General features: G+C 43.7%; 1 protein-coding gene across 1 annotated transcript in view; it reads right to left on the bottom strand.

The window, feature by feature from the left end:
• Positions 1-24,456, bottom strand: part of PLEKHA7 (pleckstrin homology domain containing A7) — a 927,681-nt gene that overhangs the window by 242,598 nt on the left and 660,627 nt on the right. Inside the window, 1 exon segment of the mRNA XM_030201054.1 lies at positions 4,930-5,415. Within this exon segment, the coding sequence (XP_030056914.1) occupies positions 4,930-5,415 (486 nt within the window).

Raw genomic sequence — 24,456 nt, forward strand, 5'->3', positions numbered from 1 at the left:
GTCCCTATCCTTCCTCGAGTTTCAGTATCTGCCCTCAACGTGTTCCAAACCAGCCCTTAAACTCAGCAGTTTCCCCACATCCATATCCAGCATTTCTCCTCACTCCCCTCCATCCATGTGCATCTACTTCCTCTGTCTTCCCTCCCCTCCATCCATGTCCAGCATTTCTCATCTCTCCCTTCCCCTCCATCAATGTGCATCTCCTTCCTTTGTCTTTCCTTTCCTCCATCCTTGTCTAACATTTCTCCTCTCTTCCCTGCCCTCCACTCCATCCATGTCCAGCATTTCTCCTCTCTTCCCTCCCCTCCATGTGCATCTCCTTCCTGACTTCTCTCCCCTCCCTCCCTCCCGCCATCCATCCGTCCGTCCAGCAACTCTCCATTCTCCCCTGCCCTCTCCTCCATCCACTCATATCCAGCAAATGTCCTGTCCTCTGCCCCCTCCATTCATCCATCCATGTTCAGCAATTCTCCTCTCTCCCATGCCCCCCCATCCATCCATGTCCAGCAACTCTCCATTCTCCCCTGCCCTCTCCTCCGTTCATCCATATCCAGCAAATTTCCTCTCTCCCCTTTCCCCTCCATCCATCCATGTCCAGCAATTCTCCTTCCCCTGCCCTCCACTCCATGTCCAGCGATTTCTATTCTCTCCCCTGCCCTCCTCTCCATCCATCCATCCATGTCCAGCAACTCCCTCCATCAATCCCTGTTGTCCAGCAATTCTCCTTTCTCCCCTGCCCATCCTGTTTCTGCTTTCCTTAACTTTCTTTACAAGATCTCCAGTCCATCTCCTATTTTTTCTCTCCCTTCCTGTCTTCTTCACTTCTTCTCCTATATCCATCTCTAACTTTGATCTTTTCCCTTCAGCTTTCCTTCATTTATTTTTCTCTCTCTCAGTCTGCTCAGACTTCATTTGTAGTATTCAATCTCCTTTATTCAACCACATCTACCTACAGCTTTTCATGTCCCTCACCCCAATCATCCCATTCTTCATCCTGTTATTCCTGTTCTTTTTTTTTTGCTAACTCTCCCCTCTTCCAGCACCCTCTCTTTCTATTTTCTATAAAGCACCCTCTCTATTTTCACTCCTCTGACCAGTATATTCTCTTTCTCACACCCTCTTCTGTCCAGCATATCCTCCTTCCCTTACTTCAATCCAGCATCCCTCCATGTCCCCTTCCCTTCCATGTCAGCTTCTCCATTATATCATTATTTCTCCCATGACCAGCATATCCCCTCTTTGTCCCCATCCCCATACAATGTCTAGCACCCCCCCCCCATCTTTTTCTTACCTCCCCATTTCCAGCACCTCCCCCTTTACTACTACTACTACTATTTAGCATTTCTATAGCGCTACAAGGCGTACGCAGCGCTGCACAAACATAGAAGAAAGACAGTCCCTGCTCAAAGAGCTTACAATCTAATAGACAAGAAATAAATAAAGTAAGCAAATCAAATCAATTAATGTGAACGGGAAGGAAGAGAAGAGGGTAGGTGGAGGCGAGTGGTTACGAGTCAAAAGCAATGTTAAAGAGGTGGGTTTTCAGTCTAGATTTAAAGGTGGCCAAGGATGGGGCAAGATATAGGGGCTCAGGAAGTTTATTCCAGGCGTAGGGTGCAGCGCGACAGAAGGCGCGAAGTCTGGAGTTGGCAGTAGTGGAGAAGAGAACAGATAAGAAGGATTTATCCATGGAGCGGAGTGCACGGGAAGGGGTGTAGGGAAGGACGAGTGTGGAGAGATACTGGGGATCAGCAGAGTGAGCACATTTACAGGTTAGTAGAAGAAGTTTGAACAGGATGCGAAAACGGATAGGGAGCCAGTGAAGGGTCTTGAGGAGAGGGGTAGTAAGAGTAAAGCGACCCTGGTGGAAGATGAGACGGGCAGCAGAGTTTTGAACCGACTGGAGAGGGGAGAGGTGACTAAGTGGGAGGCCAGCAAGAAGCAGATTGCAGTAGTCTAAACGAGAGGTGACAAGGGTGTGGATGAGGGTTTTGGTAGAGTGCTCGGAAAGAAAGGGGTGGATTTTACGGATGTTGTAAAGAAAGAAACGACAGGTCTTGGCAATTGCTGGATATGAGCAGAGAAGGAGAGAGAAGAGTCAAAGATGACCCCAAGGTTTCGAGCTGAGGAGACAGGGAGAATGAGAGAGCCATTAACAGAAATAGAAAACGGGGGGTGTGGGGAGGTGGGTTTGGGGGGGAAAATGAGAAGCTCAGTTTTGGTCATATTTAATTTCAGGTGGCGTTGAGACATCCAGACAGCAATGTCAGACAAGCACGCTGAAACTTACTCACCCTATGTCCAGCATCTTCCAATATCCCTTTTCCCTCCCAGCGTTGTCCCTGTGTGTCCTTATCCCCTCTCTGTCCAGCACTGTCCTTTTGTGTCCCTGTCTCTATGCTCCCTCAATGACCAGAATCTCGCTTCTCTGTCTCCCTGACACTCTCTTTTCTCTTCCCTTCCTCCTACATCCCCTACTGGGGCCAATATGTCTGGCTCTCAATTCCTGCCATCCATTCATGGTCCAGTGTCTCTCCCCCTTTCCCCAAGTCCAGTCTCCCTTCTTCCCTCCTACCAGCTAATCCACTTCTAACAATCTCCTCCCCCCCCCAATCCAGCACCTCTTCCTCTCTGTCCATCATCCCCCCCCCCCAAATAACCAGCACAGCAGGACCTGCACCTCTCTCCCTCCATCCTGTAGATCCTCCTCCTGCCCTCCATTCACCCCTACCCACATGGTTCTATCACCTCTCTCCTCCCAAAGGTCCAGCAGAACAGTACCTCCCATCTTTCTCCTTTTCTTACCCCCCCCCCCCCCCCTTCCTGGTTTCAGCGTCTCTCCCTTTTCCTTCCTCCTCACAGTCCGATTATCCCTTGCACTTGCGTTGATCGCTGCCGGTAGCGGCACTGCAGCCAGCAATAACAGCAGTCTGCCTCGGACTCCCCTGCTACAAGTCCCTCCTCCTCTGGTACAATTTCCTGTTCCACATAGGTGGGACGTGTGGCAGGGAAGTCCGAGGCAGACTGTTGTAATCGCTGCAGCGCTGCTACCAACAGCGATCAAGGGAGTGGGAGAGGTTAGATGTGAGATGTCAGCGGGGAGGGGGAAAGGGAAAACGCTAGAAAGAAGCAGCCTCAGGTCTCAGTGCCAGCCCATTACCAGGAGTTTAGCTTCATACAGACTCTCGGCGGCGGCTGTCCGACCGAGGGAAGGCAGGAGGGAGCAGCTGGGGTACAGGCTTAGCCTTAGAGTGTGCAGTAAGAAGACTGTCGTCGTCGTTTGGGGGGGGCAATGCCCCCCTCGCCCCCCCCGGTCTACGCCCATGGTTCCACAGTTACGTACAGCAATAGACAGTTGCAAAAAAAACCTTTACTCTTCCATGAAATGGCACAATTTCCTCCTGTTCTGTTAGTGCTCAAGCATTGCAGAAGAGCATCCGCTCAGTCCATCCAAAGTTAAACATATTCCCAAACGTTCCTCAGCTCCTCTATGCATGACCACATTTTGTGATACTTCTTCAGGAGGAACTACTTCCCATATACTCAGCAGGACTAGAATCCAGCCAGAATCCCGGATTTCCACTCCTCAGGCTTCATCAGCTTAATATTTAGCTTAAATATTACCATATGTTGATGAAGTTTTATAGTGTAATGTGAGAAATTTGTTATAAAGATTATGTAAGCAAGACTGAGCTTTGTTCTGACATAAATGGGTGTGTATGTATGTCGGCGTGTGTTTTGTTACAATAAACAGAATTTGGATATATGTATTGTTGGTCTGGAGCACATTAAGTGATTAAATTTTAACTGCCAGACCTTTGATCATTCTTCTAATTTTTTGAGATATTTTCTCATGGTTTCCTACTCCCTCCGGGGTATCCATTCTATTGGCTATCTTCAAGTCATGCGCAAAAAGGAGAGCAATGTCTCTCATAAATATATTAAACAGAATCAGCTCCAGTACTGACCCCTGAGGCACTCCACTACTCACCTTCCTTTCCTCTGAGCAGATACCATTTACACTGGCTCCCTATTAAGCAGTGTTTTGATTTTAAATTGGGCTTTTTAATCATTCACCTTTTGCTAGAGGGAAAATGTGAATATTTAAGTGATACATTGAGACTGAAAAATTCTGCAGTTAATTTGTGCTCTAAAAATACTCAAATGTTGTTTGTACCCTTGGTAAGGGAAATCAAGCTTGGGAGGGTAATATCTACAATGCTTAGTATAGCTGGACCCCTTTTTTGAAACACTTTGCCAGTACTTGATTCAATTCAGGAAAATATTGAAGGCGCAACTTTGTTGAAGTCTTTGGTACTCAATGAGTAGTTACAGTGTTTGTGTATTAAATTTGCTTTGATTTCTGAGTGAGGGGAGAGGAGGGCTATGTCTGTCCTATTTTATTAGGAAAGTTCAGTTGTGAGCCATATAGACTTGTGGAAATGATAGATATAAATCATAATATGTGAAATGACATAAGCCATTTGCATGCATAAACCTCCACAATTTTACATGGCTTTTAAAATGATTCCCACACATTATTTCCATTGTCTATACATATAAAGATAGATGTAGACATACATAGATATTTATAAAACACATTGGAAATGCAAATTTAAGTTTACGACAAAAGACCGTTACTTGTATGGCTTTTGGTGAGAAACAGAGTGATTATTAAGATTATAAACCTCTCTGGAAGGAAGGAAGGAAATACTACTAATCATTTCTATAGCACTACTACACATATGCAGCACTGTACACATTATAAGTAGGTATTTTCTTTGTATCTAGAGGGCTCACAATCTAAGTTTCTGTACCTGGGGCAATGGACGGACAGACAGACAGAAAGAAGACATGGTAGTAGTTTCTGTTCAATGAGTGTTGGGACATGTTACCAGCCCACCTTTAAAAAGCTGGTCTTTTTCTCACCTTTTGGAGTCTCCTTTTTGCACTTTGATCCAGTGCTCCACTTGCGCTATGTTGGTTTTCCTTTGTGTCTCTTTGTCTGGGTTTGTTGATTTGGGAGTAATTCCTCTTTTATATCCATTAGTACCATTGTAGTGCACTGGACTAGTGCCTGCATTCAACAAGTTAGACAGCGTTCCATTCTTCAATGGCTGAGGCTGAACTGTTCGGGACCGAGATGTCCTGGGCACTAACTCTTTGTACACCAAATTAGCTTCTGAATGCTTGGGTTTTCCTTGCTTTCCCTCCAGGATGTCATTTTTGAAAGTGTAACACTCTTCATCTTCCCTTTCCTTTCTTGTATCTTTGTGATTTTCAAATGAAAATGTTTCATCTGCTTTAGGAAAGTATTCCTGCCTATGAACAGCTTCAGCCTCAGCACACCCCTTGTAAGAATCAAGGTGGTTGGCTTGTGGTGGAGCATACTGCCTTTCTATTGTTTTCATTTCTCTGTAAATAAATTACAGATATATCAGTCAGATACCATGCAATACATTTCCTGGAGGCACTGCAAGCAGCATCTGTTTTTACAGCTGTGCATCAGGTTAAAAAAACATTTGTGAGGTTAACACATGAATAAAACATGATTGTAGATAAATACTGAAAAGGGTGCAATAGTGCAGATCTTACTTAATCTGAGAACTATGGATCCATTATGCCTACTCTATACTTTAATCCCATGGTCTTCACTAATTTTTAAGTCAGGGCCACTTTGGATAATTAATAATAAAATTTATTTATAACCTGCATTATCATAAAATTCTAAGCAAGGAACAAAATTACATACATAATGAAATAATGCATGACAAGCTGAAGAACAGCTGCCAAATATATTCCCATGGAGGGCTGCAACACTGTTGAACAGTGTGTGTCAATGACATCTATTCCCACCAGCACGCCTTTAAACTTTTCACTGAGGGTATCCTCAAGGAGGTATGCATTTCCAAATGCATTCCCTTTGCCTATCTAGAAATGCCTTGCCTTTCAAGCATGTGGCTCTTCACCCTATCCACTTCCTCCATTCTGTTCTGAGCTTGGGTAGAGAGGCAGAGAGTAGCAGAAAAAAAAACAAAAATCCAAAAAACCGAAAACTCTCCAGGGGCTGCCACAGACCTCCCCCCCCCCCCCCCCAGGCCTTACGTTGAAGAACAATGCTTTAATGGTTCCTCCTCCCTCTTCAGCTCCCCAACACAATCGGGTCAATTTTCAAAAGAATTACAAGTTGATTAGTGGCTTTGCTAGTATCTTTTTCCTAATTTGTTTTTGAGTAATACTTATATGAAGCATTTTGCTTTTTCTTGACCAAGATTGAGTTCTGTAACTATTTTGAAAACTCAATAAATATAATCAGGTCAACGTTTAAACTCCATGGTTGGTGGGGTTTCTTTGCACCAGTATCTGGCTTGCAAGTGGCCCTATGTATGCAGATACGAGTGCATACAGGGCCCCTCTTTCAGGCAATGGAAGTGGATTTGCAACAGAATAAGGAGATACGAAAATATCTCTGCCTCGTTAAAAGGTTGGAAGGAAGCCTTTGAAAAGAAATGGGCCCAGGTGACTTGATGCATTGCAGCTTGATGTGCTATGTTTCTGATAAGGTGATAGTTTGACCTTGGCCACCTCCAAATCAGGGACCTAAAATGGGAAGTTACTCCACTGGTATGGTTCAATATTAAAACAGAAGAGAGGGCTCATTCGAGATTGAAGGTCCTGGATTTCAAAGGAACTAACTTTGCCGAGATGGGGGAATTTCTCAAGGAACAGTTAGCGGGATGGGAACAGCTGAAGGATGTAGAACAGCAATGGACAAGACTGAAAGGAGCTATATTAAAGGCAACTAACCTTTATGTTAGAAAATTACATAAAAGTAAGAGAAAAAGAAGGCCTCTCTGGTACTCGAATGTAATAGCTGAAAATATAAGGGAAAGGAGGCTAGCCTTTGCACATTATAAGACGACTCAGAAAGATGAAGACAGGAGAGAATTTCTAAATAAGTGAAGAGAAGCTGGAAAAGCTATCAGGAAAGCAAAGTGGCAAATGGAGGAAAAGTAAGCTAATACGGTAAAATTGGGGTACAAGACCTTTTTCAGATATGTAATTGACAAGAGGAAGTGCCATAATAGCATTGTGAGGCTCAAAGCTGAGGGACAGAAATATGTGGAAGAGGATAAGGATAAAGCTGAACTGCTTAACGATTATTTTAGCTCTGTGTTCACAAATGAAAAACCGAGGGTAGGGCTGCAGAAAACAAAGGCTAAAGAGGATGGATGTATGGCAGACCAAGACCCGTTTACGGAGGACTGTGTTCATGAGGAGCTTGCCAAACTAAAAGTAGACAGAGTGATGGGGCCTGATGGGATACACCCGAGGGTGCTTAAGGAACTCGGAGAAGTTCTGTCGGCTCCGCAGACGGACCTCTTCAATGCTTCCTTAGAAACTGGAGTGGTCCCGGTGGACTGGAGAAGGACGGATGTGGTTCCTTTGCACAAGAGTGGAAGTAAGGAGGAGGTAGGGAATTACAGACCTGTCAGTCTGACCTCGGTGGTGAGTAAGCTAATGGAAACGCTTCTAAAGAGGAGGATTGTGACATTTCTTGAACTACATGGAATGCGGGACCCGAGGCAGCATGGCTTCACTAGTGGCAGGTCATGTCAGACGAATCTGTCTTCTTCAATTGGGTGACCAAACAGTTGGATGTGGGAGGGGCGCTTGATGTGGTATACTTGGATTTCAGCAAAGCCTTTGACACGGTTCCGCACAGGTGACTGATAAATAAATTGAGTGCCCTCGGTGTGGGAACTAGAGTAACTTATTGGGTAAAAAACTGGTTGAATGGAAGGAGACAGAGGGTGGTGGTAAATGGAGCTTGCTCTGAAGAAAAGGATGTCATCAGTGGAGTATCGCAGGGATCGGTCCTAGAGCCGGCTCTTTTTTAAGTCTTTGTGAGCGATATTGCGGAAAGGCTGTCTGGTAAGGTTTGTCTCTTTACGGATGATACTAAACTCTGCAACTGGGTGGACACCCTGAAGGATGTGAATGACATAAGGAAGGACCTAGCAAAGCTAGAGGAATGGACCAATATTTGGCAACTAAGGTTTAATCCCAAAAAATGCAGGGTCATGCACTTGGGTTGCAAAAATCCGAGGGAATGGTACAGTATAGGGGGTGTAGTGCTTCAGTGTGCGAAGGAAGAGCGAGATTGGGGGTGATTGTGTCTGACGACCTTAAAGCTTTCAAACAGGTAGAAAAAGCGACGGCCAATGTCAGAAGGATGCTTAGGTGCATAAAGAGGCATGACCAGCAGGAAAAAGGAGGTGATAGTGCTGTTGTATACAGTGGTGGAAATATTTGATCCCTTGCTGATTTTGTAAGTTTGCCCACTGACAAAGACATGAGCAGCCCATAATTGAAGGGTAGGTTATTGGTAACAGTGAGAGATAGCACATCACAAATTAAATCCGGAAAATCACATTGTGGAAAGTATATGAATTTATTTGCATTCTGCAGAGGGAAATAAGTATTTAATCCCTCTGGCAAACAAGACCTAATACTTGGTGGCAAAACCCTTGTTGGCAAGCACAGCGGTCAGACGTCTTCTGTAGTTGATGATGAGGTTTGCACACATGTCAGGAGGAATTTTGGTCCACTCCTCTTTGCAGATCATCTCTAAATCATTAAGAGTTCTGGGCTGTCGCTTGGCAACTCGCAGCTTCAGCTCCCTCCATAAGTTTTCAATGGGATTAAGGTCTGGTGACTGGCTAGGCCACTCCATGACCCTAATGTGCTTCTTCCTGAGCCACTCCTTTGTTGCCTTGGCTGTATGTTTTGGGTCATTGTCGTGCTGGAAGACCCAGCCACGACCCATTTTTAAGGCCCTGGCGGAGGGAAGGATGTTGTCACTCAGAATTGTACGGTACATGGCCCCATCCATTCTCCCATTGATGCGGTGAAGTAGTCCTGTGCCCTTAGCAGAGAAACACCCCCAAAACATAACATTTCCACCTCCATGCTTGACAGTGGGGACGGTGTTCTTTGGGTCATAGGCAGCATTTCTCTTCCTCCAAACACGGCGAGTTGAGTTCATGCCAAAGAGCTCAATTTTTGTCTCATCTGACCACAGCACCTTCTCCCAATCACTCTCGGCATCATCCAGGTGTTCACTGGCAAACTTCAGACGGGCCGTCACATGTGCCTTCCGGAGCAGGGGGACCTTGCGGGCACTGCAGGATTGCAATCCGTTATGTTGTAATGTGTTACCAATGGTTTTCGTGGTGACAGTGGTCCCAGCTGCCTTGAGATCATTGACAAGTTCCCCCCTTGTAGTTGTAGGCTGATTTCTAACCTTCCTCATGATCAAGGATACCCCACGAGGTGAGATTTTGCGTGGAGCCCCAGATCTTTGTCGATTGACAGTCATTTTGTACTTCTTCCATTTTCTTACTATGGCACCAACAGTTGTCTTCTTCTCGCCCAGCGTCTTACTGATGGTTTTGTAGCCCATTCCAGCCTTGTGCAGGTGTATGATCTTGTCCCTGACATCCTTAGACAGCTCCTTGCTCTTGGCCATTTGTAGAGGTTAGAGTCTGACTGATTCACTGAGTCTGTGGACAGGTGTCTTTCATACAGGTGACCATTGCCGACAGCTGTCTGTCATGCAGGTAACGAGTTGATTTGGAGCATCTACCTGGTCTGTAGGGGCCAGATCTCTTACTGGTTGGTGGGGGATCAAATACTTATTTCCCTCTGCAGAATGCAAATAAATTCATATACTTTCCACAATGTGATTTTCCGGATTTAATTTGTGATGTGCTATCTCTCACTGTTACCAATAACCTACCCTTCAATTATGGGCTGCTCATGTCTTTGTCAGTGGGCAAACTTACAAAATCAGCAAGGGATCAAATACTTATTTCCACCACTGTAAGTCTCTGGTGAGGCCTCATTTGGAGTACTGCGTGCAGTTCTGGAAAGATATAAACAGGATGGAGTCAGTCCAGAGGGCGGCTACAAAATTAGTAAGCGGTCTTGAATGCAAATATTATAGGGATAGGCTTATGAACCTCAACATGTATACGCTGGGAGAGAGGAGACTTGATAGAGACGTTTAAATATCTCAAAGGCATTTATGTACCGGAAGACAGCCTTCTTCAAATGAAGGAAAGCTCTGGAATAAGGGGGCATACGACAAAATTAAGAGGGAATAGGCTTAGGAGTAACCTAAGGAAGTATTATTTCACAGAAAGGGTGGTGGAGGCGTGGAATGGCCTCCCGGTGGAGGTGGTGGAGTAGAGGACTGTTCCAGAATTTAAAAAGGCATGGGATAAGCATGTGGGATCACTTAGGAACAGGAAGAATTAGGGGTTACAGAGGATGGGCAGACTGGATGGGTCATGTGGCCTTTGTCTGCCATCATGTTTCTATCTCTCCAATATTCAGCAAGCAGTGGTAGGTTTGTTTTTTTTTAAAAGTTTACTGTCACTGGCTAGATTAGCCCTGGATATTCAGTGTCGGGCTACGAATATCCAGTGCTAATTTTGTGTGGCCTGGCTGCCAGAGGTTATGTGGGCCCAGCCAATATTCAGCTAGGACCCACATAACTATTTTGTACCTAAAAAGCCTCCCCGCCCCCCCCCCCCCCCGATTCCCCTCCTGGCCTCCAAATCTGCCTCCTCCTCCCACCCTTCGGGAAGCAAAGTCCCTCCCCCCCCCCCCCGAGGTCTAGGTATCCCTGGTGGTCCTAGTGGGCTATTGGGGGCAGGGGTGGACAGCAGGCTGAATTATCGCCACTCTCCAGTTAACCTGCTTCCATCACCCTGGCACTATCTGGATAGTGCTGCCGAATATCAACGGCCTTTGCTAAGCCATTTATTCAGATAACAGCTGCCAGTATTTGGATAAATGCCTTTGAATATCAGGAACCACTTTTTTTTTGTTAAATGTGACTGTGGAGAAAGGTGCAGATAACACTGTTTGCAAAGCACTAACCTTTCAAACACAGCAGTGGGTTTCACATATGTTGTCCTCTTGCAAGAGAGAAAGCATTTACGCCTGGAATGTATAATCACCTTTAGCAGCGCATTATCTTTTAATGCAGCTTATAAAGGGCCAGATACAAGCTCGGTGCATGTTCCTTTCCTGTCAATCTACACTTACTATTCATTTTTTACATCACTGAATGTTCTAAATAAGTATACAAGTCCAATAAACTGTAGAAATTGACATCATGGAGAAATAAAGCCAGAAAGAATAAAATTGCTAAACTGGGGGTGGTTTGATAGCATATTCATCATCCCATCCCTGGGAAATCCCAAGGGTCATTCAGGATAAAGTAGGTAGATACCTTTTAATTCATCTAAAACTGGGCTCTAGGGACTATACTGTGGTCAATGTCTATGCTCACAACGAACCTACCTCTGCTTTTTGGGAAGTACTTAATACACTCTTGTTGAATCGTGCTGAGGGAGATGTTGTTCTAGAAGGAGACTTCAACCTTATGCTAGACCCGTGGATGGATAACGCAGGCCCTGCGGCTCATTACGCTTGCGGCGCCCGTGTTCATTTACAGAGGTTTGTTGCCCATTGGGATCTTCTTGATTTTTGGAGGTGCTTTCATCCTGGGCAGAGAGACTATACTTATTACACTCCATGAGACTTGCTCTCGAATAGACTACTGGATGGGGCAGCCGTCTCTTCTAAAAGGACTAGTGTCCTCTCAAATTTACGCCCATACTTGGTCTGATCATGCCCCTCTCACTTTAGCATTGCTGTCAGACTCAGTTGGGATTCGTTACTGAAGGCTTTCTTGGGGAGCCTGCACACGTTTCTCAAATAGAATCGGAGATCAAATAAAACCTTCAATTCAATCATACAGACGGAATGACCCCCGATATTCTCAGGGAAGGGGTAAAATTATTGCTCTGCAGGCCCATGTCACTAGAACAAAGCTTTTGGTGGAATAATCCTTGTTAGCTCACCTGGATACTTTGGAACATAAAGCTAAAACTCACGGGTTTACCCCATCCTTAAGAAATCAGCTACATCGGTTGCACCTGGAACTCCAGGAGTTGCAATTGGTGGAGACTGCAGGGAATCTACAAAGGGTGCGTCAATCTCACTTCGCGTTTGGTAACTGCACTAGTGGGTTACTGGCTTCCAAATTGAAAAAACCCCAAAAATGTGCAATTATGTTCCTACTATCCAGGACGAGAACGAAATAGCCCTTACAGATGTCAACTCTGTTCAGGATGTTTTTGTCCGATTCTACTCTACTCTTTACAAACCAGATATAGCACCTTCTGATATGGATCTTCATGGATATTTAGATTCTCTAGTTCTGCCTTGGCTCTCATCCTCTGTATTACATAAGCCTCTCAAAAATTCTCTATTTTGTTCTTCTTATAAGCCAATATCGTTATTATTTATTTATTTTTACATTTGTACCCTGCTCTTTCCCGCTCATAGCAGGTTCAATGAGGCTGACATAGTAATAGGGATTACAGAGTATTGATAGAGAAAATACAAGTATAGCAGAATAATAAAAGAGGAGATAGGTAGGTGGAGATGGGCAAGGGAGTAGGAGAAGGTGCAAGGGGTAGGTGAGCATAGGAGAAGGGTAGTGGAGGTGGGAGGGGGGATGGTACATGGAATACATATAAGGGAATTTAGTGGGAGATGTAGTTTGGGTTATTGTTGTCTCCTGGATATTTGTTGAGTTCATGAGATTAGTGTGGGTCATTTGGGTATGCTTGCTTGAACGGATGGGTTTTTAGTGATTTCTAGAAGGATAGATAGTTACTGATTGCTCAGATAGGTCTGGGTAGGGCATTCCAGAGTTGGCTGCCTAAGAAGGAGAAGTTGGATCCATAATAGGTTTGTACTTAAGTCCTTTGCAATTGGGATAGTGCAGACTGTAAACACAGACTATAAATTATTTACCAAGATCTTGGTCCTCCATTTGCAGAAGATTTTGCAAACCCTTATTCATGAAGATCAGGCTGGCTTTATTCATAGACGTCAGACATAAGTACATAAGTATTGCCATACTGGGAAAGACCAAAGGTCCATTGAGCCTAGCATCCTGTTTCCAACAGTGGCCAATCCAGGTCAGAAATACCCGGCAAGATCCCAAAAATGTACAAAACATTTTATACTGCTTATCCCAAAAATAGTGGATTTTAATATCCGCAAAACTCTGCATCTCTTATATCAAGCTCTCTTGTTTTCTGCTAACCCTATAATATACCACACTAATAAATACGAGAGTGATCTGGGTATCTCCCTGGAGCCTAGACAATGGGGAATTGAATTTAAATATTTATTAAAGGTTTCTATAGCCAGTAAACTGGTAGAAAACAGCTATAAAATACTCTATGGCTGGTACTATGCCCCACAATACATTCATCAGATTTTTAAATATGGTAGGGCACTGCTGGTGACACTGTGGGGTGCTTGCTGACATGTATAATGTCTGGCGGTCTTGCTTTATGGGTCAATCTTTTTGGACTATTGCTTTTCGAACCTTACATCAAATACTACCAGTCGTTTACCCCCATAAAGCAGAATACTGTTTGTTACATTTTAAGCCGGTAGGGGTGAAACCAGAATGTCATATGCTCACTTTTGTGTTTTTCATGGCTTGTAAAATTTCGCTGGTGACTTATTGGAAAAAAAATCTTGCGAGCCCACCATGGACATGGTTCTCTGAAAAATTAGTATCAACAAAATATAGACTGTGAATTCATATTTATTATGAGAAATGGGGAAAAGGTCTCATTTATCACCAGGTAACACTCTATCCCCGTCATGAGGAGATTAGTTGAAAAACCTTTGCAGTGATAGATATAATCATTGACCAAAAACCCCCTCCATCCGTATAGAGTAACTCAAAAATGAAGTGACTCAAAAAACATAACTTTGTGCATGATACCTAATCAAAATCACTGTGTAATAATTTGCTGGATGACAGACTATAAATATATATTCAGCAGGACTACACTTATCTTTGGCTCTGTGGGTCCCAATGGACATCCATTTCACCGTTGCTTTTTCAAGGGAAACGAGCCTACATACCTGCAAAAAAGAGAGAGTCAACGTGTGTCATTCTTCAGCAACAGTGAATACATAACCAACAAGCAAAGTCTGACTCACAGTGGCTTCACTCCCGCCTTATGTGATCGTCAGCCAGCTGTCAAAAAATGGCGGCGGCATCTATTTAAAAGGGAGACTGCCGGAAGTACCTGTACAATTAAACAGGAACTTATGTCTCAGCTAACAAGCCACCTCATTACAAAAAACTGTAATCTACATGAAACAGCCCCACTGCAAGCTGGTGTTGAGACCTCCGGGCTCCAAAGAATGTAAATGAAAAATCCAAAAGAGTTCTCTCTGCAACAAGATTTGATTGATGTCACCACCCCGCGGTGAGTACGTGATCAATGGTAAGGCATTTCAGATCTGTAAAACTGTGTCCCGGTGTGATACAATGTTGGACAACCAGGGCTCCTATATGTTGTTTAGTGATACAAGATTTGTGTTCATTTATACGAGTGCGTAGATTCCTCTTGGTCTTCCCGACATATATCATATCACATAGGCATTTTAACACATACACCACATGTGTAGTTGAACAAGAAGTGTGATGCTTTAAATTGCAAACTTTCTTGTCCACTGGATTGCAAAACGTGTTCGTTTGGTCAGTAATCTCACACATTTTGCAATTGGAAACTCCACATCTAAAATGTCCAGCCGGTGATGTCGGAATTCTATTGTCACTTGGTAATCGTGCAGGGCTTAGTAGTTTTCAAGTTCTTTGCGTGTGAAAAAGCCACAGGCAGACACTGATCTTTAAATATGGGGTGAGTTCTCATTATATCCCAATTGCATTTGACTATATTTGCCACCACATCCCCTCCCGACATGAACTTCATCACAAAGGTGCTACACGCACTCTCGTGTTCATTATATTGCTTGTCTATCAACAATAAATCCTTATTGTTGTATTTCACTGTTTTGTACACTTTTCACAGAACCTGTTGAGGATAATTCCTTTCAATAAAAATCACCATAAAACCTCTTGGACTGAGCTTTAAAGTCTTCTTCTGTGGTACAAATTCTATGGAACCACAAAAACTGTGAAAATGGTAAGTTGTTGTGCAGGCACCTAGGATGACAGCTACTGTACTCTAAAATGGTGTTTCTGTCAGTGGGCTTAACAAATACATTAGTATGGAACTCATTAGAACAAAAAGTGACCTCTACATCCAAAAAATGTATACAAGATCTTGAAAATGTAGAGGTAAATTGTATGTTTCTGTGACACGTGTTGAGCCAAGTTACAAATTACTGGAAATCCACATCATCTCCGGTCCATAAAATGAACACATCATCTATATATCTGTTCCATACGAAAAGGTCTCTTTTGTGTGGAAACTGTAAAACCCACTTCTGCTCACATGCCAACATAAATAAATTGGCCACCGTGGGAGCAAAAGTTGCTCCTTGTGGCTACTCCTGAGATTTGTAAGTATAGTTGTTCCAAAAACATGAAAAAGAAATCACACAACACTACTCTGGCCATGTCATGCAAAAAACTTGAAGGAACATCATGGGGTCTCAGTCTTGACTCCAAAGACTCCCATATGGCTTCCAAAATGTCTTCCTGAGGGATCATCATGTATAAGTACTTGATGTCCAAAGTAGCCACGAGTAAAGGTAAATCTGCTGGAATCTCCAGATCCGCAAGAATTTTTACAAAAAATGATTTCACAGTGATTTTGTTTAAGTATCATGCACAAAGTAATGTTTTTTGAGTTACTTTATATGGATTGATGGGGTTTTTGGTCAATGATTATCAGTGCTTTTTTTGTAGAAAAAAAGGTGCCGGTACTCATTATGGGCGGGGCCACCACATATGGCTCCACCCCTATGATAGCCACACCCACATTGACCACACCCCCTATACCAGCCATGGCGCATATAAACAGACATCATTGAAAATATTACAGTACTATAGGAGAAAAAAATAACGTGATTTTTTTTCATTATAAATAATCTATGTAAGCTCTTACAGCTCCAGTATACCCAGTGCAAAATAAGACAGCCAATGTAAATTCTCAAATTGGACATATTACAAACACTAAAATGAAAATAAAATGATTTTTTTCTACCTTTGTTGTCTGGTGACTGTTTTTCTTTCCATATTGGTCCCAGTCTGTGATTCTCCTTTCCTTTGTTTTCGCTTAACTCTTCTGTGCCATTTGTCATTTTTGTCTCCTTTTTCATTGCTTTCTTCAATATTTTTCAGGCTCTCTCTCTGTCCAGATTTAATTCATTCTTACTATCCATTCTTTAATTTCCTTCATCTACCTGTGGCTTTTCATCTTTTCCTCACCCTTGTTCTCCCCATGCCCCTTCCTCTTATTCTCCAGTCTTTCTCTATTCCCCTTTTCCATCCAGCAGCTCTGCTTTCTCTCCCCATCCTTCCAATGTCCCCCCTATTTCTTTCTGCATTCTTCCATCCAGCGTCTTCCCTCTCTCTCTCCCCATCCTTCCATCTGTTTTCCCCCTCTCTCTCCCCATCCTTCCATCTGTTTTCCCTCTCTTTCCCCAATCCTTCCATCTGTTTTTCCCTCTCTCCCCAATCCTTCCATCTGTTTTTCCCTCTCTCTCCCCATCCTTCCATCTGTTTTCCCCTCTCCCCAATCCTTCCATCTGTTTTTCCCTCTCTCCCCCCATCCTTCCATCTGTTTTTTCCCTCTCTCTCCCCAATCCTTCACTGTTGTTTTCCCTCTTTCTCTCTCTCCCCAATCCTTCCCTCTGTTGTTTTCCCTCTCTCTCTCTCCCCCCAATCCTTCCCTCTGTTGTTTTCCCTCTCTCTCTCTCCCCCCAATCCTTCCCTCTGTTGTTTTCCCTCTTTCTCTCTCTCCCCAATCCTTCCTTCTGTTGGTTTCCCTCTTTCTCTCTCTCCCCAATCCTTCCCTCTGTTGGTTTCCCTCTTTCTCTCTCCCCAATCCTTCCCTCTGTTGGTTTCCCTCTTTCTCTCTCTCCCCAATCCTTCCTTCTGTTGGTTTCCCTCTTTCTCTCTCTCCCCAATCCTTCCCTCTGTTGGTTTCCCTCTTTCTCTCTCTCCCCAATCCTTCCCTCTGTTGGTTTCCCTCTTTCTCTCTCTTCCCAATCCTTCTCTCTGTTGGTTTCCCTCTTTCTCTCTCTCCCCAATCCTTCCCTCTGTTGGATTCCCTCTCCCTGCCACGTTTCCCGCGAACGGCGCGAAGTCGCGACGCACGCGGCACCAGCCCCTATTTCCGGCCGCTGCTGCTTCTCCTGTTGTTGAGCAGCAGCGGCCGCTACACAAAGAAAAAGAAGATTAAAAAATTTTTTGAAACCTGGCTGAAACGCGGCACCCCGGCACTATAGACAGCCATTAGGCATTGGCTGTTGCCCCGCAGCCGCTCCTCCTCTTGCCTCTATGTCACTGCCCCTGGAGGAAGACCCCGGAGGAGCGCAGTGACGTAGAGGCAAGAGGAGGAGCGGCTGCGGGGCAACAGCCAATGCCTAATGGCTGTCTACATTGATGGGGTGCCGCGTTTCAGCCAGGTTTGAAGTTTTTTAAAAAATCTTTTTCCTTGTGTAGCGGCCGCTGCTGCTCAACAGGAGAAGCAGCAGCGGCCGGAAATGGGGGCTGGCACTGCGTGCAGGACATGGACTCACGGGGCGGGGGGAGCAAAAAAAAAAAGCACTGATGATTATATCTATCACTGTAAAGGTTTTTCAACTAATCTCCTCATGACGGGGGTAGAGTGTTACCTGGTGATGAGACTGTTTCCCCATTTTTTCACAATAAATAGATAACATGGTGAATTCACAGTCTATATTTTGTTGATATTATTTTTTGATTTGACAGAGACTGTGTTGAGAGCCTATCATCAAACAGTTATTAAGTTTTCTCTGCAAATTAGACCACATTCATCAGATAACTAAACTCACTGCAAGAATGGTACTCTGATTAATTTCCATAAAATTTGGGCCACCTATCACACTTGGCGATCTCCAGATGTGAATGGAACTTCTCATTCTTTTTGATCCCCTCTTTCCGATTCTGATCCTTTGGTTGGACTTATATTGGCTTTGCTATGCTGTAAATTGCAATTCTACTTTTTAGAACTTTTGGCCTGGCTTCTTGGGAGTGGAGAGGAAGGGTGGAGAGGGATGTTCTTTGGGGGTTTTCAACAGTGTTAAATTTTCAACTAGGCCACAATTGTTTGTATTTCTATATTTTGTTTATTGTATAAGCATTCAATACAACAAAAAGAGTTAATTAAAAAAAGACCAAAACCAAAAATCATGTTATCTTGCAGTTCCAAACATATCATATTTAAATACATAAATATATGTCCTTAAAACACACACCTGTATCTATTAATATTTACATCTAACTAGATGTATATACATATATATTATTTAAAATTTAACTCACACTTTTCCAGCAATAGTTCAAAGCAAATTACATTCAGGTACAGTAGGTATTCCCCTGTATCCTGAGAGCTGACAATTTCAGTTTGTACCTAAGGCAATGGAGGGTTAAGGGGTCCTTTTGCCAAGCTCAAGGAAAAAGGGCCCTGCAGTAGTGGCGGGGCAGTTTTTTTTCCATGCGCCAGAGACCTTTTTACTGCAGCAGGTAAAAAGCCACAAAAACAAAATGGCCATGTGGTGGGGAGCCCTTACCATCACCCATTCAGGTAGCGGTATTGGCTCCCATGGTACCCAATACCATGGTACCCGATTACCACCGGGTTACTGCCGCACAAACCATTTCCGTTTTTTTCCCCCAAGAAATGGCACCTGCGTAATGCAGAACTACTGCCGTTCTATAAAAGGGCTCCTAAGTGACTTCTCCAAAGTCATAAGGTGTATCAGTGAGATTTGAATACAGCTTCTCTGGTTCTCAGCTCCCTGCTATAACCAGTACACTACACCTCTACTTCAATACAATATCAATAAACATTTTATTTTATTGTATATCTCTATCTATATATTGTGATAAAGTCACATCCAGGATAGTTGGGTTAAGGCAGTGTCAGTTTGAAATACAAGTCCCAGAAGGCATTGCAGGCAAGGAAGCCAAACCACCACAAGGGTGGAGGTACACAAATTCCTACGAAAAGTAGAATCTGAGGAAAGGGGGAGTAGGAGGAGTAGGCTCTTGAACAACACTAGTAGGCGACGTAGATTAGGAACAATCTCTTTATTAAAATATACACTCGACTCAACACAGCCGTGTTTCGGCGCTACAGACGCCTTCTTCAGGAGTCTTGTGATATATAAATATACGAATATTAAGCTCAAAGAGAATGAAAGCAAGGCTTCTGCTACAATTGTAATCCACTGCCGATGCAGGAAAAAAGCTCAGCGTATTCAATTGCACTTCTGGGGGTGCAAATGCAATTTACACTGGGGCCCTTTTACAACACTGCGGCTTTCCTTCATGCTAAGACCATTTCTACCGCAGCGGAAAAACGGTCAATTTAATGACCATGTGCTAATTATTGGAACTGTGAATGATATTCTGATTTTCAGATGCAGAGCTTTTAATTTGCATTTTTCTGATTTTCTAAAACTGACAGAGTTGAGGATTCTTAACCAGTGTTCACTCTTGCAAGTAATTAGCATTGACATTACTGTGAGTGTCTATCTGACCTCTGATTCAGGCACTGCTTGTGCTGAAACACAGCTGTGTTGAGTCATCTTGCAAATATTATTGATACTGGTAATAAAGTCCTTTCTGGTTCCACTCTCTGCCCCCCAGACATTCCCCCTCAGCTAAAAAATAAAAAATATTTTTTAGTGTGTGGGGAGTATGCGCACATTCCTCAGGGATCAGTCCTTTCTCAATTACTTTTCAACATTTATTTTAGTCCACTTGCAACTTTACTTCAAGATCACAATATACATTTCTTCATTTATGCTGATGATATTCTTTTGATATATCCTACATCATTTTTTTCTTTAAATTTGGAACCCCCTTCAAGAGGCCCTTACTTCTTTGTCTGCTTGATTAATAACTTCCCATAAAGTTGTACTCAGTCCTACTAAAACAACAGCATGTTGGATCGCAGGTTCATTCAATACACCGTCTATACCATTGAAATTCTTTGGTCATCAAATTGCTTCTGTTGAGTCATTCCACTATCCAGGAATATACATTGATTCTAAACTTTCATTCAATAAGCAAATTTCTAATGCTCTAAAATCTGGGTATTTTGGCTGTGTTGTTTACTGTCAGTTCAAAATTACTTAGAATTCAATTCATTTGAGTACTTTACTTTGGGCCTCTTTTACTAAGCTGCGACAAAAGGGGGCCTGCGCTGGCATCAGCACGCATTTTTTTTATGCGCGCTGAAGCCCCCTTTTACCACAATGTGTAAAAGGTAGGTCTTGCTTTTCTGCAGGAAATGGCCATGCGGCAAGTCTGCAAAGCCATTTTAGGTGGGGGGGAGCCCTTACCAATTTTATTTATTATTTATTTATTATTAGGATTTATTTACCGCCTTTTTGAAGGAATTCACTCAAGGCGGTGTACAGTACATTTTTGTAGCACTGAATATGGGGGTGGGAAGTACCGCTGGTACTTCCTTTTTAGTGAGCAGTAAGCTTGCATTGTGCTTACTGCTGCTTTGTAAAAGGGGCCCTTCATGTCTTTGTCATTTCTCCATTGGACTATTGTAAAACCACATACGTAGGCCTTCCCCAATTTCAATTACGTAGACTCCAAAATTCTGCAATTCGTTTGTTGTTTAGGGAAAACGCTTCGATTCTGTTACTCCTTTATTTTTGGACCTTCACTGCTGCCACATCTGGTTTAAAATCCTGCTACTTGCTTTCAAAATATTACATTCTGGTAGACCTGCATATCTTTCTTCTTTAATTATCCCTTACACTCCGTCCCATTCATTCCGTTCACTAGATGCTAACCGCTTAGTACTACCGTCCCCTAAACAAGCTTGCAATGAGTCAACTCGAAACTCTGCTTTTTATTATTTGGTCCCATCTCTTTGGAATACTCTGCCCTCAGCTATTAGGGCAGAACTTTCTCTTACTACATTAAAAAAAACAACTTAAAACATTTCTTTCAATTAGCCTTTCCATTCAGTTCTCATTGACCTTGTTCAGCTTGTTCATGTCAGATTTGCACACACTACACTAGCGGTTTTAACTGTTGATGTTTGCTATCCTTTTGTATATGAGTGATTGTTTCTTTCCTATTAAATATGACATTCTGTTTCCTTATTTGGATTTTACGTTACTATATTATATTGTTAACCGCTTTGACCTATTGTGTTGTAAAAGCGGAATATCAAGTTTTAAGTAGACAAACATTTGCAACTTACATAAGTATTGCCATACTGGGAAAGACCAACCAGCTTATTTTCGAAAGAGAAAGACTCCCATATTTCGACCCAAATCGGGAAATGGGTGCCCTTCTCTCATGGGCACACTACCAGAACCCTCATCCACGCTCTTATCACCTCTCGCTTAGATTATTGCAACTTGCTTCTCACAGGTCTCCCACTTAGCCATCTCTCTCCCCTTCAATCTGTTCAAAATTCTGCTGCACGACTAATATTCCGCCAGGGTCGTTATGCTCATATTAGCCCTCTCCTCAAGTCACTTCACTGACTTCCTATCCATTTCCGCATACAGTTCAAACTCCTCTTATTGACCTATAAGTGCATTCACTCTGCAGCTCCTCAGTACCTCTCCACTCTCATCTCTCCGTACATTCCTCCCCGGGAACTCCGTTCACTGGGTAAATCTCTCTTACCTGCGCCCTTCTCCTCCACTGCTAACTCCAGACTCCGCTCCTTTTATCTTGCTGCACCATATGCCTGGAATAGACTTCCTGAGCTGGTACGTCAAGCTCCATCTCTGACCGTCTTCAAATCTAAGCTAAAAGCCCACCTTTTTGATGCTGCTTTTATCTCCTAACCCTTGGTTCACTTGTTCAGAACCCTTATTTTATCATCCTCACTTTAATATTCCCTTATCTCTTGTTTGTCTGTCCTAATTAGATTGTAAGCTCTGTCGAGCAGGGACTGTCTCTTCATGTTCAAGTGTACAGCGCTGCGTACATCTAGTAGCTCTATAGAAATGATAAGTAGTAGTAGTAGTAGTATGGGTGCCCAAATCAGTATAATCGAAAGCCAATTTTGGGCGCCTCCAACTGCAGTCTGTTGTGGGAATGAACAAAGTTGATGGGGGCGTGTCGGAGGCGTGGTGAACGCGGGACTGGGGCATGTTTATCGGCCGAGGAGAGATGGGCGCCCTCGGCTGATAATGGAAAAAAGAAGGGCGGCAGTAGCGAGAATTTGGGCCGCTTTTTTTGGACCCTTTTTTTTCACGAACAAGTCCCCAAAAAGTGCCCCAACTGCCCAGATGACCACCGGAGGGAATCAGGGATCACCTCCCCTGACTCCCCCAGTGGTCACTAACCCCCTCCCACCAAAGAAAAAAACTTTTTTTGCCAGCCTGTATGCCAGCCTCAAATGTCATACTCAGCTTCCTCATAGCAATATGCAGGTCCCTGGAGCAGTTGTTAGTGGGTGCAGTGGACTTCATGCAGGTGGACCCAGCCCCCCCCCCTACCTGTTACACTTGTGCTGGTAAATGGGAGCCCTCCAAACCACCCCCAAAACCCACTGTACCCACATCTAGATGCCCCCTTCATCCATAAGTGCTATGGTAATGGTGTAGAGTTCTGGGGAGTGGGTTTTGGGAGGGATTTGGGGGGCTCAGCACCCAAGAAAGGGAGCTATGGACTTGGGAAGTATTTTAATTTTTTTTTTTAACTTTTTACAAGTGCCCCCTAGGGTGCCCGGTTGGTGTCCTGGCATGTAAGGGGGACCAGTGCACTACGAATCCTGGCCCCTCCCACAACCAAATGCCTTGGAGTTGTTCGTTTTTGAGCTGGGCGGCTTCAGTTTCCATTACCGCTGAAAACCGATACTGCCCATCTCAAATCCGCCCAAATCTGATGCACTTGCCCGGCACCAACTGTATTATCGAAACAAAAGATGGACGCCCATCTTTTTCGAAAATACGGTCTGTCCCGCCCCTTCGCAGACCCGTTCTCGGAGATAGTCGCCCATGGAGATGGGCGTCCGCGTTCAATTATGCCCCTCCAAAGGTCCATCGAGCCCAGCATCCTGTTTCCAACAGTGGCCAATCCAGTTCACAAATACCTGGCAAGATCCCAAAAAAGTACAAAACATTTTATACTGCTTATCCCAGAAATAGTGGATTTTCCCCAAGCCCATTTAATAACGGTCTATGGACTTTTCCTTTAGGAAGCCGTCCAAACCTTTTTTAAACTCCGCTAAGTTAACCATATTCTCTGGCAACGAACTCCAGAGTTTAATTACACGTTGAGTGAAGAAACATTTTCTCCGATTCGTTTTAAATTTACTACATTGTAGCTTCATCGCATGCCCCCTAGTCCTAGTATTTTTGGAAAGCGTAAACAGACGCTTCACATCTACCCATTCAACTCCACTCATTATTTTATAGACCTCTATCATATCTCCCCTCAGCCGCCTTTTCTCCAAGCTGCCCTAGCCGCTTTAGCTTTTCCTTTTCCTCATAGGGAAGTCGTCCCATCCCCTTTATCATTTTCGTTGCCCTTTTCTGCACCTTTTCTAATTCCACTATATCTTTTTTGAGATGCAGCGACCAAAATCGAACACAATATTCGAGGTGTGGTCACACCATGGAGCGATACACAATGTGTTTTGTCCAGCAAAAAAGGTGATGGTACTCAAATGCTAGACCACCCTTCAGGATTGGGTGATGACTGAGGGACCCACCCCACAATAGTCAGGCCCCTTGCAACCAGTCACAGAATCTATGACAAGACAGTGGTGTGTAGAGCCTGAGCTTTTTCATTTAAACTTGGGGACCATGGGTCAATTTTAGCAGACAATGGAAAAGGTGCCAGTACTCAGTACCTCCAAGTACCCCCTCAAAAAAAAAAAGCCCTGGCGATACAAAGGCATTATAACATCCTCATTTTTGTTTTCCATTCCTTTCCTAATAATACCTAACATTCTATTTGCTTTCTTAGCCGCAGCAGCACACTGAGCAGAAGGTTTCAACGTATCATCAACGACGACACCTAGATCCCTTTCTTGGTCCGTGACTCCTAACGTGGAACCTTTCTTGGTCCGTGACTCCTAACGTGGAACCTTGCATGACATAGCTATAATTCGGGTTCCTCTTTCCCACATGCATCACATTGCACTTGCTCACATTAAACGTCATCTGCCATTTAGACGCCCAGTCTCCCAGTCTCGTAAGATCCTCTTGTAATTTTTCACAATCCTCCCGCGATTTAACGACTTTGAATAACTTTGTGTCATCAGCAAATTTAATTACCTCACTAGTTACTCCCATCTCTAGGTCATTTATAAATATGTTAAAAAGCAGCGGTCCCAGCACAGACCC

This window comes from Microcaecilia unicolor, chromosome 4 (assembly GCF_901765095.1).
Source record: "Microcaecilia unicolor chromosome 4, aMicUni1.1, whole genome shotgun sequence".
NCBI lineage: Eukaryota > Metazoa > Chordata > Amphibia > Gymnophiona > Siphonopidae > Microcaecilia > Microcaecilia unicolor.